Source organism: Mangifera indica, chromosome 4 (genome assembly GCF_011075055.1).
Source record: "Mangifera indica cultivar Alphonso chromosome 4, CATAS_Mindica_2.1, whole genome shotgun sequence".
Taxonomy (NCBI): domain Eukaryota; kingdom Viridiplantae; phylum Streptophyta; class Magnoliopsida; order Sapindales; family Anacardiaceae; genus Mangifera; species Mangifera indica.
The window spans coordinates 19076172-19094727 of record NC_058140.1 but is presented as its reverse complement, the minus strand read 5'-3'; the positions used below and the strand labels follow the sequence as shown (position 1 = coordinate 19094727).

Genomic DNA, 18556 nt, shown 5'->3' with positions numbered 1-18556 from the left:
TCTGAACGAACTCGTAGTAATTGATATTAAATAAAAGTGAGAATAAGTGTTTAAGTGATATGAGAAGTGTATGTAATGAGAGTGAGAGTGAGAGGGTGTATATAGATGTGGTGAAGAGTAATTTTGATATTTTAAAAAAATTAGGGCATTTTTTCTTAGAAATAAGAAAATTGGGTATTTTTGCTTAATAAAAGGGTAAAATGGTCATTTAATTTATTTTCCCAAAAATATATTAATATAAATAATTATTGTATTTAGTTAGAAGTAATAAAAAAAATACTAGCATATTATTTTATTTAAATGCACATAGATTGAAGTATTTTTTATATTACCTATCATATTACCATTAGTAATAGAAGATTACCGAAATGTTTTATTACTTATAAATCAAATAAAATAATATAAGTAATAAAAGAAAAATTACCGGAGCAATCTTTATAAACCCTTAACAAAATGCCCCCCAATGGTTATTTTTGTGGCTTTGTAACATACTAGATTATTGCCTTAAGTTAAGGTCTTATACAATTATAAAACATTAATTTTTAGTTTTATAATTACAATAAAATTATATGTGTATATTTTTTATATATAATTTAAATATATAGATAATGTGTTATTATAATTTGATAATTTTGAATTAAAAATAAAATAATACTCAAATTAATAATTATACATCATTTATATATTTAAATTATATACTAAAAATATGTACATATAATATTACTTTTATCATTATTAACTAAATTGTCATTTAATTTTAATAAAGATAAAATGTATTTTAGACCTTTTATCACATTTATAAAAGTAGGTGGAAAATGTGCATCTTTGACCTTATTAATTACTTTGAACATATGAAGCTTTTTATTGTACCTGTAAAATTTTGCTTTAAGTTTGGCCCTCATAGCCGGTATCCACCCAAATCAAACCATCAAAATTTAGAAACCCTAGTTGTGTTCTTTTTTTTTTTTTTTTTTGGGATAAGTGAAACCCTAATTGTGATGGCATCATTCACAACCCAAATCCAAACATCCGTTAAACACGATAATTTAACTCATTTAAAAATTTAAAAATTTATAATTCAATTAATATAATTCAAATTTAAAAACTCTAACGATTATAATTGTTATTTATCTAAACTTTAACCTATTAATACTGTCGCCTACCCAATCCCATTAAAATGATTTGCTAGAAAAAAAATATATAAGTGAAGGAGGAAGAGAAGGGTATTGTTAGCAAATTTAATACATTAAAAACTACTTTTAATTTTTATTAATTTAAATTGATATAATAATTTTAAAAACTAAAATAGTTCAAGATAATATTATAATGGCCAAAAGGCTTGTTCCCACCCAAGGTTTAATTACACTATTGTATGATTTTTGGATTTTTTTAATTACACTTGAATTTTTTAAAACTTGCTTAGGTTTATTTCAATTAGCTAAAGATTTGTTAATGATTTAATATTATTGTTTCTTTTGTTGTTTCTCATGAATATTAACTATTGTTACCTTTAGTAATATTGTCTATCGATTTAACTTTTTACAACTTGATTCATTCCATATTTGATATTAGTTTATAATATACTCACTACAAGACGTGTGTCAACCACGATCTTGAAATTTAAAATATTGGTTTAACTCCTAACTGAAATCTGACTATTAATTGAGCCTAGTTGTAGCTTATTCAAATTTGAAATAAATAAAAAAAAATTGTCTTTAATGAATATTGTTTGTTGCTCTAACTTCTCACAACGTGTTTTGTCGGCTTAACTTCTCACAATTTGATTCATTCTATATTTAACATTAGTCAACAATACACTCACCATAAGACGTGTAAACCACGTTCTTAAACTGTAAACAAATTTTCCAACTCCCAATTAATATAGGGTCATTAATTGAGCCTATGCTTAGCTTGTTCACATCTGAAATCATAAAAAAAATTGTTTTTAGTGAATATTGTCTATCGATCTAACTTATTACAACTTGATTCATTCCATATTTAACATTAGTTATGCTCGTTTAACTTCTCACAAGTTAATTCAATTAAATTACCATAACGCTTTATTTATGTAATATTTGATTTTTTTAAATAAATATAAAATATTTACAACATAAATTTAATGATTATAAATTTAAACTATTTAATTGGCAAGCTTCATAACGCTAGAGAGTAGAATATAAAAAATAAAATTTTATTATTTTACTAGTAGAAATTTTTTATTAAAAAAAAAAGAGATTAATATGTAATAGATGAGAACTAAAAAAATAGAAATAAAATAATAATTTTGAAATATAAAGAAAATATATTCTAGAACATGAATGCATTTTTAATTTTTATAATATTTAAAAATAGTTACCATATATAAACCAATAAATAACACTTACTTAAATAAAAGAAATAAAATCAAATATATAATATATAAGGAAAGTAATATTAATTATTATTTTTGGAATTCATATATGGTAAAAACTTTATTTAATTTATGCCTTAAAAGGTTTATATATTCAAAGCTATAAAAATAATAATTAGAAATTTTAATTGATGACTTAAGAATAAAAAATTAATAAATCCATTCAAACCATCCAAGCCGTCAATTAAGTGATAAACTCTAAAATCACCATCACAGCCGTGCAATCATCAGACCCCACAAAATCAGTAACACGAGAAGGACCCCACTTACTAGAATTCCCTCCATCACTATAAGTACTCTTAAAACACTGGGAACTTTGTAAGTCTCTTCTTTTCGATCTCTTGCTGTGTCCTCTTGTTCGTTCCTTCTGATTACTGTATTGTATGTTTATTCCAATTTTTTAAAATCTAGCTCAGGTTTATTTCAATCAGCCAGAGATTTGTTATTGTTTAATATTCTTGTTTCTTTCGTTGTTCTAATGAATATTGCTTTCTTTTGTTTAGATCCAGTGTTCTGACTTGTTTTTCATCATTGAATTTTTTTTACTGATTAAGATTGGTTTAGAGTGTACTCTGTATCGTTTTTATTTGTTTTTGTGTTGGTTTTGTTTGGCTTTATGGAAAATTTTCTCCTCTTCTAGAATAATGTATAGGTTTGCTGTGATTTTTTTTTTTGTTTATTTTAGGACTGGGGGTTTATGTTTAGATATTATAAATTTTTTAAGTATGTCTGAGATTAATGTGTGGTATTCAAGGTGATGATTAGGTTTTATCTACATTAATAGAGCTTAATCATAGGATGAAGGTTTATCCCTATATACATTATTGTTTTCCACTGTCTTTGTTGATAACAAGTGGGTTATTAATAATCTATATTTAAAATAAAGATGAAAGATACATGTAGGCTTTAAGTTACCATAATAAATATTTAAAACTTAGTTTTTTAGGGTTTAGATTGAGCCTTTGTTTGGTACTTATTTTGCTAAGTTGGAAGTTATTCCCAAGCTTTATCGTAGGTTTTAGAGTCCTAGTTTTCTTTTTAATATTATTAACTTTCTTACTTTTTCACAATCTCTATGAGGTTTTTTCATATTGTGGAAATTGTTTGAGTTCAATATTTACAGTATCTTGTGATTTTCTTTCGTAATTCTCAAAGGATGTTTACTTATTTTTGCAATGCATGGCTGATTCTTTATATTGTGTGTTTGCACAGATGGCAACACAGGCAGATTCTTCTTCTGCCTTAAGTCCTGAAGTAGTTGGGAATGCCTTTGTGGAGCAATACTACAGTATTCTTTGTCAATCTCCTGATCATGTTCACAGATTTTATCATGAATCAAGTATGCTAAGCCGGCCAGATTCTTCTGGTGCTATGACCTTGGTGACTACCATCAAAGTAAGCTGACTGTAACAATATACTAACTGTTATTTTAACTGGATTCACACAATATCAATGAGTCAAACCATGCCAAATTTTAAGTTAGGGCATAATTGTACCACATAAGCACATTCATGATGTCCATATATTTTTTTTAATTAATATGTGAATTACAAAGTTGCTAATCATAGTTATCAAGACGTTTTACTCAAGGAAATGGTCACATCTCCTTGAGTATGGTCAAGGCGACCAGTGGTTCAAAGGTGATCGTCTTTAGCACTTTTTAGGCACTGAGAAAGCGTGCTTTATTATCACCTAGGCTATCTATGATTAGATCTGAGGGTTACCGACAAATCTTGGACAATTTTTGGCATAGTTTCAGGGTTGTGGCAGGTTTTGGGAAATTTTCACTAAATATGAGAGTTATTGACAATTTCTTAGGTCTTCGGTGAGGTTTAAGGTTGTTGAAAAGATTACTAACAAGTTCTAAGGTTATAGAGAGGTTAATGGTGAGTTCTAAGGTCGCCAAGAGGTTGTTGACGAGTTTTAAGGCTGCCGAAGAAATTGTTGGAGAGATTTACGATCGTTGGATAGATTCACTGATCCTTTATAAATGGTCATCAAAGAGGTCTGGGCCAGGTAACCAATTGTTGGTCTGATTTGAGACAGTTGATGAGGTTGTCGGTCAAATTTTTAACTCTTGATATAGTAACAAATTAATTTAAATTTAATGGAATTGCCTTTGGTAAAAAAATGACACCTTCACCTTGTCTTTTTTGCCTAAGTAATAGGACTCCTCATCACCTTTTGGCGCTTTTCGCCTTTGACAACTATGTTGCTAATTTTGATTTTTTTTCTTTGTTTTGCTTATGTCAATTGATTTTAATTAACTGGAGCTTTCCCTTCTGGGGCAGGACATAAATGATAAGATTTTGTCTATGGAGTATCAGAAATTTAAGGTCCAGATATTTTCTGCTGATGCTCAAGCTTCATATAATGATGGATTGATTGTTTTGGTAACTGGTTGTTTGCTTGGAAAGGATAATTTGGGAAGAAAATTCACTCAATCATTTTTTCTAGCTCCTCAAGACAAAGGATACTTTGTCTTAAATGATGTTTTCAGATATGTGGATGAAATGGAAGACAAAGGAGAATCTAAAGGGGTTGTGAATAATAAAGCTGACGAAATTGCTCCAAGAGCTCCTTTGGCTGCTGCTCCTGGTAGCTTTCTCTGCCCTAAGTTGCATTTTAAATTTTCTGTCACTTTGTTTCAATTGTGGCATTGCTTCTTTATCAATGTGTTTGAAAAAAGAATTATGATTCAGCTGTTTTCGCAGAGCCAACTCACGCTCCTGCTAACCATGTGGTAAACCACGCTATCCCGGAAAATGAGGATGGTGAAAACAGCAAAGAAGCTAGTCATCCATTGGGCAATGGAAAAGTTTTGGTGACTGAGAAAATGGCTGTTCCAGAGCATATAGTCGTTTCAAGTCAGAGTGATGCTTCTCTGGTCACAAAGACACCTGCTTCTAAAACACAAGATGAAGTCCCCAAGAAATCTTTTGCATCAGTGGTATGCTCATATATACAGGCATTGTACAAATATTATGATCATTGAACATTTCTTAATGTGTTCTCTTATTGATATATTTTAGGTACATGATCTGAAGAAGAGTAATTCTCCCTTTAATGTTGTTGTGAGGGCTCCACCTGTTAAACCTGTGGAGCAAATGTGGGGCACTGCAGCAGCAGCTGTAGAAACTGCTTCTAATGGCAATGGCACCATGGAAAAAACCAACAATAATGCAGGTTTTTATTTCATTTATTTTACATAACTAGATTTACATCTTGTGTGATTTGAAAATTATAGATGTGTAAAGTTATTTCTCTACTGCTGTTTGTTTTAAAAATTTTTGTTGTACATTTAGCAGTTAAGGGTCACTCCATATTTGTTGGAAACTTGCCTGAGACTGCAACAGTTGGACAACTTAAGGTGATTTTTGAGCAGTTTGGGCCTATTAAACCAGATGGTATTCGAGTGAGAAGCCAGAAGGTATGTTTCAAACTTTTTTTTTGAGCTCTTCCAGTATTTTGATATGATACCCATTCGAATGTTGATGTACTTCTTTCTACAGCAAACAGGGAACTGTTTCGGTTTTGTAGAATTTGAGTCTGCCAGTTCAGTGCAAAGTGTGCTCAAGGTACAGACTTTTTCTTCCATTGGTTGTATCATATTTGTTGGGCTTGCTAATCTCTTTCTCCCTTTAATAAACCTTAATTTTTTGGCACACAAGCTCACACAGTTTTGTCTTTCCCTTTGAGACTGCTTGCTTGATGTGTATTCTGGTTCTGTTGATCTCTTAATGACTTTTTTAAGTTTTGTGAAACCTAGAGTTTGCAATTTTTTGCAGGCCATCTACCTTGAATACAAGAATAAACTGAAAACTTTTGTTTCTATTGCTTTCTGATTTGAAAATAGTTTGTGTACTTTATGGGCGATAACTCAGGTATTTTAAGATCTTCATATAAAATTTCGTTGCTAGACTTGCACTTTTTCAATGCTTGGTGCTGGTGTTTTAACCAAAATTTTGAACGTAATGACAAACATAAAATTGAGATGAAGAACACTTAGAACATTTCCCCCCCTTTTTTTCCGGTAATCCTTGATGTGACGTTAAGATTGAAATCAAGTTTAGACATGTAATGCATTTTCCTTTTTCTTCAATTTAATGACAAAATTTGTTATTTGCTAATATAAGTGTCCTTTTCGGTCTATATTTATGTCTGTTATCCTTTTCGTGAAGAATCCCTATTGTGATTTGACTAATATTGAACTCCATTGCTATATCAGGCTTCTCCTCTCTTAATTGGCAATCGAAGAGCTTCTATTGAAGTGAAGCGAGGTAAGTGGAAGTTCCAATACTCCTTTTCTTGCATTCTTTTTGGGTAGTGTGTCACCTTTTAGCCAATCATTTTTCACTCGAAGTGTATTTTCACATTTTTTCATCAATTAGGTTATGTGTAATATTTTTATACTTGTTGATGGAGATTAGTTTTACTAATCTGAGTTGCTTACAATGATTGCAGGTAATAGTGATGGTGGAAAGTTTCCATCAAGTCAGGGTGGTTATCGAGACAATAATTTTAGGAGGCCCTGGAATTTTAATGAAAGTCGTGGCTATAGGAGAAATGAGTATGAGAAGCGTGGTGAGTATGCAGATCGTGCTCGTGGCTCTAGCAACATCAACGGAGGGGCTAACCCAAAAGGCAATGAGATCGGAGGTAAAGTTGCCCCGCAAGGAGGAGCAAAGTAGATTGCTCATCTTTCTTCTCTTTTAGTTGTTTTCATTAATTCTCCCTTTTATTTTTATCATAGACTGAAGTCAATAGCGAGCAAATTTAGCCAGCAATTTTGATCTTTATTGCTGATTTGTCAGCATTACTTCTAAGATTATTCTTTTTTCAGCACCATTCGGCTAAATCATAAAATCTGAGAAAAATAATTGTTTCTTTTTTCCTTTACCCGGACTGTAATTTTATACTTGAAACTTATATTATTGGAGCTGAAACCTTTGTTTCTCAACCTGGCTTTTTTGCGTGGAATTAATTTACATTGATGATTTGTATTATGGAAAATTGCAACTTGCTTTGTTTTACATATTCTCTATCAAAGCTAGAGGGGGTTTTGCTGGTAAGTTTTAAACTAGTAAATCTGGGCCTCAAACTGAGTTCTTTGAGAGAATGTTGTCTTAATTGGGCTACCTGCATTTGGAGGAGAAATATACTATAAGGTATAAATGAAAAATAATATGTATTATAATTAATATAATATAATAAATATATTTTATGATATAATATATATTATTAATACAAATTAATATATTTAAAATAATAATAATAATATAGTAAGAGTGTGTATGAAAAATTTAAATTTTTAAAAATGTTTATAATATTTTTAAAAATAATAGTGTATTAATTATTTTTTTAATTATTTTATTAATATTTAATTGTTTAATCGTTTAAAAATTATATTGTTTAATATAATATATAAAATTAAATTTTTACTATAAGATGAAATTCACAATTTGGCTACTATAGGCCAAGTATTGAAAGTTTAGCGGTAGCGTAGATAATGTCCTTTTGCTTTTAACTAACCAACACGTGGCGTGAATAAATGTGAAAGAATCTTTTAATCTGTATACACGTCACATCAGTTACTTGTCCAAGCAAATCATAGCATCTGGTTCCAAGATTTTGTTTGCCCTTTAAAATTATGTCAAATTTAGGGTTGTTTGACTACCATATTATGCTCGCCTGCCTGTGCCGCCTAAGGTAGCAAAATTTAATTAGCTTAGCTGGAATCATCATTACTAAAGATAATTGCTCTCCACCACATCATCACGTGGCTTTTTTTCTTTAACATTGGTGATTATAATAATATTAAATTAAAAATTATGGTAAGAATTAAATCTCTATAAATAAATTATGCAATAAAATAAATATATATTGGGAAGAAAATTGAAAGAAGTTGTCGTCACTCTGAGTCTGACGGATGGAAAATGAGCTAAAGACAGTGTTGAATATAATGGACTGAGCAAGTGGGGGCCTCCATCCACTGTGACACGTGTATCTTCATTCCAATTTCGAAACGTGGCCTATACATCTAACATAACTACATCCTTTTCCTTAGACTTTACTCTATTTCTATTCATCAACGAACTGCAACTTGCCCTCACTGGACCCCACCGTCGTCAACACTTGAAAATATGTTTGTCTTTTTTACCCCACGTGCGTCACGGATGCATTGCTATGCTATGCTCTCCTCCTACGCCGATTTCTCCCATCTCTTTCCTCGTTGACTTCCCTCACTGTCAAAAATTCGTCTAACTTACCCTCGCCGATCTCCCGGGGACTCACCAATTTCTTTCCTACTTACGGGTAGAAATTTTGTTCATCGATCTCGAATGTTAAAGAAAAAAGATGATATATTATTATTATTCTATTTGTGTAATTAACGGGTCATTAAATTTGATAAAAATAATTAAATATTTATTAATTATACTTTTAACGCCGCTTCTTTCATTGTTTACGAGATCCCATATGAAGCTTCCACGTGGAAATTTCCCCTATCACTAAATTGAACGACGCGTGTCTTCTTTTTCCCTTCTTTACATGCATCGACACGTCTCCAGCACAACTCCCAACTTGTTTAAAAAAACGTCAAAAAGACATCAACAGTAAAAAGGCCGGAAGTTCTTGTCCGTCGTCACCACGTGTCGTCCTTGCAGTTGTAATGTTCGACACGTGGCTTCTCCCAGGTAGTTTATCTGTCTAATCTCAAGGGTATTTTCGTCACACAATGAGTATCATTTTATGTTTCACAAACATTAATTTTTTCTCTCTCTTCCTCTGCTTTTATTTTCCTTTGATTTTCTTTTTCAAATAATTCTCGCTGTGTTTCCTCTGTTTTTCCTGCTTTCTTCTTCCTTTCTGATATTCTGTCTTCTGGTTTTTACCTTGCATTTGTGAAATAAGAGATAGAAAACAAAAGTTTTTGTTTTTATTTATTTATTTTTTTCTGTTTGTGTTTGTGTTTGCTTTTGTTTTTCTTGATTCAAGCATTTCACTCTATGATTTTTTTTTTTGGTGTCTAATATCATAGATTTATCTGAAAATTAAAAACTCTAGCAATAATCAAGTTGTAAGTTATGGCGATCTTTAAATCGGGTCAAACACTCTTTGTTTTACTTTGCTTTGGCAAAGTATTATCGGTCTTCTGAGCAGAGTAGCAATAAAGATAAAAAATCATTTCTGATTTCTGTGTTTCGTTTTGTTTCAAGAACAATGGGGGAAGCAAGTGAAAACAGAAAGAAAAGTAGAGAAATGCACAATCTTTCATTACAGTTGGAGAAGTATCCAAGAGATCTGTTGCAGAAATTTATGTCAACCAGTGACACTCAACAATCGCAAGACCTTACACCAACTTCTCATAAGGAAGAAAAAGTTGGAGAAATCGAGCTAAATCTCGGGCTATCACTTGGTGGACGATTTGGGGTTGACAAAAATGCCAAGAAAAAGCTAATTCGATCCTCATCTATAGCAGGCTCAATACCGATATCTAGGGAGCTTGATATCGCAACAACACCTACAGCAGCTTCAACTACAACGATGACTGCACAATCTGTAATGTATCCTGCACTTATAAGAACCTCTTCGTTGCCCACGGAGACGGAAGAGGAGTGGAGGAAGAGAAAGGAGCTGCAGACTTTGAGAAGAATGGAAGCAAAGAGGAGGAGAAACGAAAAGCAAAGGAATTCTAGTTCAAATGCTAGTGGAAATTCAAAAGTGGATAGAATGGAGCTAAATTTGGAGGAAGAGAAGCAAGCTTTGACAGCAAATAGGGCGGTGGGGTCGGCTTTTGGGATGCAAAGCTGGGCCACTGCGGCCAGGCAAGCCTTGCTTACGGGTGGAGTAAAAGGCGGCGGTGGGTTCTTGCAGGGGTTGGTGCAGCCTAGTTCACAAGGCTCTGTGGAGTCTCAAGGTGGGAGTTCATCTGGTATGTCTGAATTGGAGAGTAAACCTATTAAAGGTACTATGCATTTATTCTGTATCTATACATTTTATCTAAGTTTCAACTTCGATTTCTTTTGAGTAATTCTATTCATTATTCAGTTTGGTTTGACTGGGGTTAGCTGTACAATCTGGGATTTCCTTGTGTGTCTATTATGTTGGGAAATATTGCTATCTCCCAGGCATGGAAATAACTTAACTTTACCCTGGATGGTTCTTAGTACTTAAAAGAACTTGACAAATTTTTTAGCCAAAGTTACTTTAGCCCGTTTTAGATTAAAGGTTTGTGGAAGATAATCTATGACATACTATGACAAATATGATACATTATGAAATGTGTGGTGTCGCGTAGTTGTGTCTTGCTGCCAGAAAGGGAGAACCAGTGCTGCAGATTGAGTATCTTATATGATGGGATCTAACTTCTAACTTTCTTCCTTTAGTCTTTTGGGATTCTTTCCATCATTATAATACAAGAGATGGACTTGTGGTTGTACATTAAGAATTATAACTTTTGTAAGTGCCTTGATAGATGGACTGGCCTGTACTACAAAGGTTTAATGGTCTTGCTAAACTAAAAAGTTATTTGCTTATGTGTAAAACATGACCTTTAGTTAAAGTTAATTGAGGAACTTAAATGGCCCCTTCATATTTAGCTCTTGCTTCATTTATTTTCCATAAAGGTCTTTCACTATACCATTGCAATATCTTTATTTCAGCTAGATTAGTCTATTTAATGTATCAATTATGGTGGCATTTTAGACTTAAGTTCGGATATAGTAGTGATTTTGTATGTTCTTGATCATGGACATCTGGAGTTCACAGATCTTCATCCCTGTGGTCAGCAACAAGATGTAATATGCTTTTTTATGAAAGCATATAGATCTATAAAGAAAGGGAAGAGAATCTCCCTTCTTTTTTTATGATTAAGATGTTTGCATGATCTTATTAGAGATTTTTAACCATGGGGTTACAGGAATAAGTTTCTGGACTGGGTTGTGGAGCAGGCTACTATTATAAGTATCATGAGAACATTGAGAATAATGTGCACATTCACAAATCATTGGGTCAAAAGGGAAGGAAAAGCCTGGGAGGGACAAGCTACTCTGCATCAGAGGTGTGGTGTAAGTTATTTGGTAGCTGTAGCTGCAATTTGCAATTTGAAATTTGCTCTAGTTGTTTCATCTTAATTCCATGAACAACTGGTGGGACATTGCTAGAAGGAATATATTGTAGGAAGAGGTGATAGAGTGTTTATATTCTTTTATATTCTATTTCATTTTTGTGTTTGAACTGCATCGGAGTGGAAAGCGATATGATCAGCTGCACCAGATTCAGTGAAGCCAAGTCAGATGCTGCTAATAAAACACCCATGAAGCATCTGTTAAAGGAGCACAGCTGCAGAGATTGAACTGTCGCAGAAGTCATGATACATGCAGTTGGAAATCAATGTTTAAATTGGTCTATGAGGGATAATGATAAAACAGATCTGATGCATCGTTATTTGAAATTAACTTTCGGTTTTGAGTAGATACATCTATTTACATGACTGGTAGAGATATAAAATTCTAATTTACATGGAATTGATTGAGTTCTTTCAAACTTGATAATCATAATATTATCAAACCAAGCTCCACATTTAGGACAAAGGCATATATGCTTGGTGGTGAGAATTTTGTTAGTAGGACATTTATCTGAATTGTGGAATTTTCACAAGCACTACTCTCCACTTGTTTCTTGACAAAATGATGCTTTCAGTTAATAGAGAAATTTAATCTGCTATGTGGCAGCTAAGAGTGAGGCTAGAACTTAAAGAGATTGAATTCTACTTGAATTGGATTTAGGCAACAGGAAATAGCAAAATCAGTGAAGTGTTCCTTAGAAATCATTCACATAGGTAGCAGTTCATTCACATAGTAGTTTGAGCTCCAACAAAATGCATAGTTTTTTTATGACCTTAGTAAAACTTGGTGAAGTTAGAAGTTCTTTCTGGGTTCCTATGGGTCAGTCTTGCTGTTGCCAGGTCTTGTTGCCACTTTGCAGGATTAGCTACCTTGAGAGGTGTCAGTTTCTTTCCCTGTTTGTTATATTCTTATAGTTTTGAAGTCTTCCCAACACATTAGAAGATTCTTAAAAAATGAGGCTCTGGTTTTTTGCACAGTCGAGAAAACCTCCAATTTTAATTTGAAAAGACATTATGTTGCCAGTAATATATTATTGGCTTGCATGAATCTGAGAAGGTGAGTTAAATTGATTCCACCAGGGGAAAACACACAGAAAACATGCTGATTCTGATAATAAAGTTTATAGATTTTCATGTTCTAATAATTTTCCATTCACATCACAGGATCAAGTAGTGGTGGAGAGATGAGAAGCCCTGCTAGTACCCGATCCTGGCAAGATCGAAGCAGTCAAGAGATTGTAGGTTCTTCAGGGACAAAGACAAATGAAAATGCAGGGAGAACTTCCATGATAGAGATGGAGAATCTATCCAAGAAACTTGAATCTGCAACTAGTGGGATGAATGCCTATGAAGATATGCCTGCTGTCTTCACCAAAGGGTCTGGTCCCAATGGAAGAAGGATAGATGGCATTCTATACAAGTATGGAAAGGGAGAGGAAGTGAGAATAATGTGTGTATGCCATGGCAGTTTTCTATCACCAGCCGAGTTTGTTAAGCATGCAGGCGGTGGTGATGTCGATCACCCACTTAGGCATATTGTGATAAATCCTTCCCCTATCCCCTTGTCATGACTTCCGTCCAAGCTGCCCCTTAGAAATTAGTCTTTCCATTTGATTTTTCAAGTTCTAGATAGGGAACATAATATAATATTAACTGTTTCTGATGCTATGAGTGAGTTCTAATGCATCTCTTTAAGAGGCTTTTCTGCTAATCTTTGTCTAAAAGACTGAATTAGGCAAATGAATAGAAGCAAAACCATGTAAAAATTTGCTAGATTGCATTTATCTATAGCTAAGGTCTCTCCTCCAAGCGAATGCTTCTAATGTTTTTCAATGTTCTAATCTTCCAAAGTAGCCAAGAAGTTTATCTTAACAAATTTGTGGATTAGAAGGCAATAAATTTTCCCTTGGAAATTGTATCCAGTTGATACTAACCTGCCATAACAACAGTGTTTCCAAAATATTATCAGTTACAGACAACACAGGTAGGTGTATGTGTATAAGCAATTACAGATTTTCCTTATATTCAACAATGAGATTAATTAACATTATCAGTATTAATTAAAATGATTTGTCAGAAGCTGCAAGCGTAGGCCAACCAAGCCTACTATATATAATTTCTGTTGCTAACCTGAAACTAGCCAATTTGATGATTAATTTGTGACAATGAAGTATGGGAATAATTTGACAAACATTACATATATCTTATTAACCAACTAGAAAGAAAGCAATTACGCAACACACTCAAACTTCAAAGGTGCAGACGAACTGTAACTGACCTCAGAACAAAATAAGTTGCATGAAATCATACTACTAACAGTAACACAGTTGATATGGGAGCATGTCACTTTCAGAAACTAAAATCTGGTTCTATCTTGAACCTTTATGAGAGAGAGGATGTCAGGGAAGCCATGAATGAGGTGAATAAATACTTCCTAGTTGCATGTTTTTTCTGCACTCAGTAGGCCATTAGGATAACATTTATCTATGTTCTTATTAATGTGCAGGAAACCAAAAAAACCCATATGATTGGGTTCTCTGAATAAAGGGCGCAAGCAAAGTTGAGTTCTCAATTCCTGCTGGTACTAAAAGAGTGAAGGAGACCAGAGTGTTCAGCCTAGCTCCAGATCCATAAAGAAAGTAAATCTCTAACTAGTAAGTAGTCTAACAAATATGTTTATAAACTCTTTTGCACAATTATTGTTGCAACTATTTTTATAACACATTATTTAGTCATTCAAATAAATAGTGATATATATCAATTATCATAGCATTTATAATAAGAAAAATGTTTACTTAGATAATACTGAACATTTAGCACATATCTATTTACCATTAACAGCCAATTTATAAATTCAAACCACATTTTGATGTCATAATTCAGCATAGAAAAGCCAATTTATATACTACCCATATAAAGAATACTGTTTTCCCATTGGACAAATCATCCATAAAAAGCAAATTTTAAAGAGCTTGAACTCAAAAACCCAAACTTGCTTTCTGTTATCAGCAGGACATATGGTTATGAAAATATACATTGGAAACATAAGTTCAAAATTAAAAAGCTGGGAATTTCCTATTAAGTCACTGGTTTAGATATACTGACAGTATACTATACCTATGTACCTTCTATGCTCAGATGTACAAATGCAGATGCCTCGTCAGTCATCAGTCATCATCCTTCTAACGGGAAGGTCGAATTTGCTTCAAACATTGGACAACATGCTTCATGGTAGGCCTGGTCGATAGTGTTTCAATGGTACACTTGAGTGCCAAATGCAGCATACTCACCAGGTCATCCTGGGGACCTGTCTCCCATAGCCTTGCAGTGAAGATATCCTTGGCCTGACCTTGTCGCAAAAGCATTGAGGCCCAAGAAATTATGTTGAATCCATTTCCATGTGAAGAAAATGAAGGATCCAAGGCTTTCTTGTCTGATATCAACTCAAGCAGCACCACACCATAGCTGTAAACATCAGCTTTCTCAGACACACGGCAGGTCATTGCATACTCTGGAGCTACATACCCAAACGTTCCAGCTACACCAGTTGTTGCATGGGTTTCAGAAGTTCCCAAGAGTCTGGATAATCCAAAGTCAGACAGATATGCATTGAAGTTATCATCCAGCAATATATTACTTGGTTTGACATCACGGTGTAGAACCCGTGGAACACATTGCTCATGCAGATATGCAAGCGCAGATGCTATGCCTAGAGCAATCTTGTGAAGAATCCTCCAATCAACAGCGCTAGCAGATCTTTTCTGGATAAATTCTTCCAAATTACCTCCTGGCAAGTAATTATAGATCAGGAACATGTCATCTTCACTTGCATGGTACCCTATTAAAGTCACAAGATTCCGGTGCCTCACACTTCCAAGGGTCTTTATCTCAGCATGGAATTGTTGAATACAATGAAACCTTCCAACAGCAAGCTTCTTTACAGCCACTAGAATAGCTGGAGAGATTTCGGCCTTGTAAGTAGCACCAAAGCCTCCACATCCAATGCAGTTACTGGAGTTGAAATTCCCTGTTGCTCGAACAATATTCTCATAAGTTAATGGAACCCCAATGTCAATGAAGAAAGTGATTTTCTTAGACTCGGAGACCTGAACTCTGGAATCTGGGACCCACTTCCTTGTGTAAAAGAAGAGGGTTACAAGAATTAGGAGAATTAAAACAACCGCTGCTGCAGACACAATGGATGCAATCTCAATTGAATTAATATTATTATCTGCAGTTTTATGTCCCGCTGGAGGAGATAACTGAATATCTGAATCATCAAAGCTGTTGGTAGATTCTGAAGAGGACACAGCAAGGGAATATAAAAGGCAGGAATTAAGGTAAGTGTTTCCACGAAGACCGCTGCAATTCATCACTTTACTATTCAAGGGAACCGAACCAGACAGATTATTGAAGGATGCATTAAATGTTAACAGTGATGTTACATGTGTCAAACCAGAGGGGATCTGCCCTGAGAGTTTATTATTGTTGAGCAGGAGAGCAGTTAGGTTTCTCAAGTTTACAAGACTTCCAGGAATCTCACCTGAGAGAGAATTTGAAGAAAGTTTCAGCACTTCAAGTGATCTTAAGCATCCAATGCTTGATGGAATGCCACCAGTCAGGTTGTTACCAGCTAAGGAAAGATGTTTAAGACATTTCAACCGATGGAGATTGGCTGGAACCTGACCTTGTAGTTCATTCTCACTCAAGTCAAGAAGCACAAGAGACTTCAAATTCCCTAGACTCTGCGGCACTATCCCCGAAATTTGATTCTGAGAGACATCCAAAAATCTAAGAGATTTGCACATTGCACCAATATTCAAAGGAATCTGACCATATATGTTATTATTGCTGACATTAACAATCATTCCGTGCAGTTTATTACACTTCCCAAATAGACTTCCAGGAAACGGTCCAGTAAGCTTGTTTCCACCAGCAAGAAATGCATAATCAGTCTGCCTTCCCAATCTCTCCGGTGCTATTGGAAGCCAGTGGATTGAACCAGTGAAGTTGTTATCACCAAAGTTGTGAATTATCACCAAAGAAGCATCAGACATCGGAAAAGGCGTTGCAAGGCGAGTTCTATAGGCAAAGTAAGATAGATATATGTATGATGGGCTGAAGAGTTGCAGAAGATCCAAGCTCTGCGGAGGCAGACGAGGGCAAGCCTTGTTATGAAATCTGGGGATAGATCCTGATATCTGATTTCCGCTAACATCAATGAAAGTCATACAGGGAACTGGAAGTTTCACATCAAGCTCCCCGGTTAGGTTATTTGAGCTCAAGTCAACATGATATAGCTTCTTGCATCTATTGAAGACTCCAATGACTTCTCCATTTAAAAAGTTCTGAGCCAAGTTCACCATTTCCAAGCTCTCACAAGCACCCCAACTGCTTGGAAGTTTACCCTCATGATTCATGTTTGGTGCCCAAAGTATTTTAAGCTTAGAAAGGGTTGTAATTTTCTTTGGAATGGGGCCATGGAAAGTGTTATTATCAACACTAGAAGCACTAGTCAATCCAACTGGCAACCGTCCACTTGTTTTTCCAGCATTCATTACAGGATCAAAAAGATTTGAAAGGACAAGAACCGACAATTCAGCACAGTTCCCGAGCTCAGTGGGGATCAAGCCACGAAGTCTATTTCTCGAAACATCTAGAACCTCAAGCTTACTTAGCCAGCCCAGTTCACGCGGAATGACGTCATTTAACATATTTGAAAACAACAAAAGTGTCCTTAACTGCCGACAATTCCCCAAACTACCCGGGATTCTACCAACTAGGAAATTCCTAGACAGATCAAGATGCTCTAGATTCGGGGAATTATTTCCAAATTCACTTGGAATTGAACCATTTAGCTCATTATATGACAAATAAAGCCCCCTTAACTTCAAAAGGTTACCTAAAGATGCCGGAATCAGTCCCTTCACCTTGTTACCAGCTAAATTTAAAACCTCTAAATCCTCACACTTGTTAAAAGAAACTGGAATCTCCCCATCAATCCTATTAAACCCAAGATTCAAAACCCGCAATCCTCTCAACCCAACAAACTCATTAGGCAATCTTCCATCAAATAAATTCCCTTCAAGATCAAGCACTTCTAATTTCTCTAAACCCCATATCTCCCCCGGAATTTCACCACTAAAACCATTAAAAGCTAGAGACAAAACCCTAAGTTCACCAAGTTTCCCAATCAATGGAGATAGTTTGCCTACTAACTTACCCTGACCATGCAAACATGTTCTTCTAATTCCAAAACCATATAATGGAAACTCATATAACTTGGAACAAGAAGAGAAAGCCTGAGAAGTACCTTCAGATACATCACCACCAGTGATATTCAGAGAGATGACCCTAGATTTAGAGTCACAAGAGATGCCATGCCATGAACAATGGTTCGTTATGTTGGCGTCCCAGCTTGAGAGAAGGCCTGAAGGATCAGAAACCAAGTTCTTGAATTCCAGCAAAACTGTTTCCTCAGAAAAAACTTCTCCGGAAACCGATGAGAAGCTACACAAGATAAGTAAGATCAAAGCTTCAACAAAGATGCTGCATTTCAAATGAAACCAACAGTCAACAGGAAAACCCATATTGCGGAACTTGTCAAAAAAAAGTCTAATTTTACTCTCTTCAGAGAGGAAAAGAGGACGAGCTGTTGCAGGTAAACAAGCAAAGCGTTTATCTTGTTTCGGAAAACGCGTTCTTTATACTATTGCTGCTACAAGTAGCTGTTCTTTCTGCAGCCGAAAATGAAAAATGTTTTCGGTTTTTTTCTTCTGTTTCTCGAGTTTCTAAGTTCTAACACGCCTTTTAATCTGAGTCTAAGTTCATTGTTTTTTTTCTATGAGGGTGGGGCCCAGTGAACTTCACTTCCGTGGCGCGTGGGGACCACTCCCTTCCATTAATGCATCATGCCGTCAACACACGGCAGCTCCCTCTTAGACCAACACGAAATGTGGGTTCCATATCTTGCTTACATGGCTTGTTGGATATGCCACGTCGGATTTAGTACAGCTGAA

The 18556-nt window shown here is 34.5% G+C and overlaps 3 protein-coding genes across 7 annotated transcripts; 2 read left to right on the top strand and 1 right to left on the bottom strand.

Annotated features, from left to right (window-relative positions):
* The first annotated feature begins 2721 nt into the window (after positions 1-2721).
* Positions 2722-7370, top strand: LOC123212822 (nuclear transport factor 2-like). 4 transcript variants are annotated; one of them, XM_044632029.1, is made up of 9 exons: positions 2722-2826; positions 3623-3805; positions 4702-5008; positions 5113-5360; positions 5443-5596; positions 5716-5840; positions 5923-5988; positions 6639-6690; positions 6875-7370. In XM_044632029.1, the coding sequence occupies exons 2-9, from the start codon at positions 3623-3625 to the stop codon at positions 7099-7101; spliced, it is 1362 nt and encodes a 453-aa protein (XP_044487964.1). In that variant the 5' UTR covers positions 2722-2826; the 3' UTR covers positions 7102-7370. The 4 variants fall into 4 exon arrangements, with proteins under 4 accessions (XP_044487964.1, XP_044487966.1, XP_044487965.1 ...); XM_044632031.1 differs by having other exon boundaries at positions 2735-2791; positions 5125-5360; XM_044632030.1 differs by having other exon boundaries at positions 2735-2791; positions 5719-5840.
* A 1841-nt stretch (positions 7371-9211) lies between these two features.
* Positions 9212-13346, top strand: LOC123213362 (ninja-family protein AFP1-like). 2 transcript variants are annotated; one of them, XM_044632783.1, is made up of 2 exons: positions 9212-10343; positions 12702-13346. In XM_044632783.1, exons 1-2 carry the CDS (start codon positions 9632-9634, stop codon positions 13106-13108), a joined length of 1119 nt encoding a protein of 372 aa, XP_044488718.1. In that variant the 5' UTR covers positions 9212-9631; the 3' UTR covers positions 13109-13346. The 2 variants fall into 2 exon arrangements, with proteins under 2 accessions (XP_044488718.1, XP_044488717.1); XM_044632782.1 differs by having other exon boundaries at positions 9212-10376.
* Positions 13347-14451: 1105 nt separating this feature from the next.
* On the bottom strand, positions 14452-18326 carry LOC123213361 (LRR receptor-like serine/threonine-protein kinase RPK2). The gene has a single exon (XM_044632781.1). The coding sequence runs from the start codon at positions 18125-18127 to the stop codon at positions 14720-14722; it is 3408 nt and encodes a 1135-aa protein (XP_044488716.1). The 5' UTR covers positions 18128-18326; the 3' UTR covers positions 14452-14719.
* Positions 18327-18556: the final 230 nt, after the last annotated feature.

Bases quoted from the DNA above. Each gene is read 5' to 3' on its own strand.
- LOC123212822 (XM_044632029.1), top strand. From the start codon at position 3,623: ATGGCAACACAGGCAGATTCTTCTTCTGCCTTAAGTCCTGAAGTAGTT. The intron at 5,361-5,442 runs GTATGCTCATAT...GATATATTTTAG, and splicing joins AGAAATCTTTTGCATCAGTG to GTACATGATCTGAAGAAGAG. The intron at 5,989-6,638 runs GTACAGACTTTT...TTGCTATATCAG, and splicing joins CAGTGCAAAGTGTGCTCAAG to GCTTCTCCTCTCTTAATTGG.
- LOC123213362 (XM_044632782.1), top strand. From the start codon at position 9,632: ATGGGGGAAGCAAGTGAAAACAGAAAGAAAAGTAGAGAAATGCACAAT. The intron at 10,377-12,701 runs GTACTATGCATT...TTCACATCACAG, and splicing joins GGAGAGTAAACCTATTAAAG to GATCAAGTAGTGGTGGAGAG.
- LOC123213361 (XM_044632781.1), bottom strand. From the start codon at position 18,127: ATGGGTTTTCCTGTTGACTGTTGGTTTCATTTGAAATGCAGCATCTTT.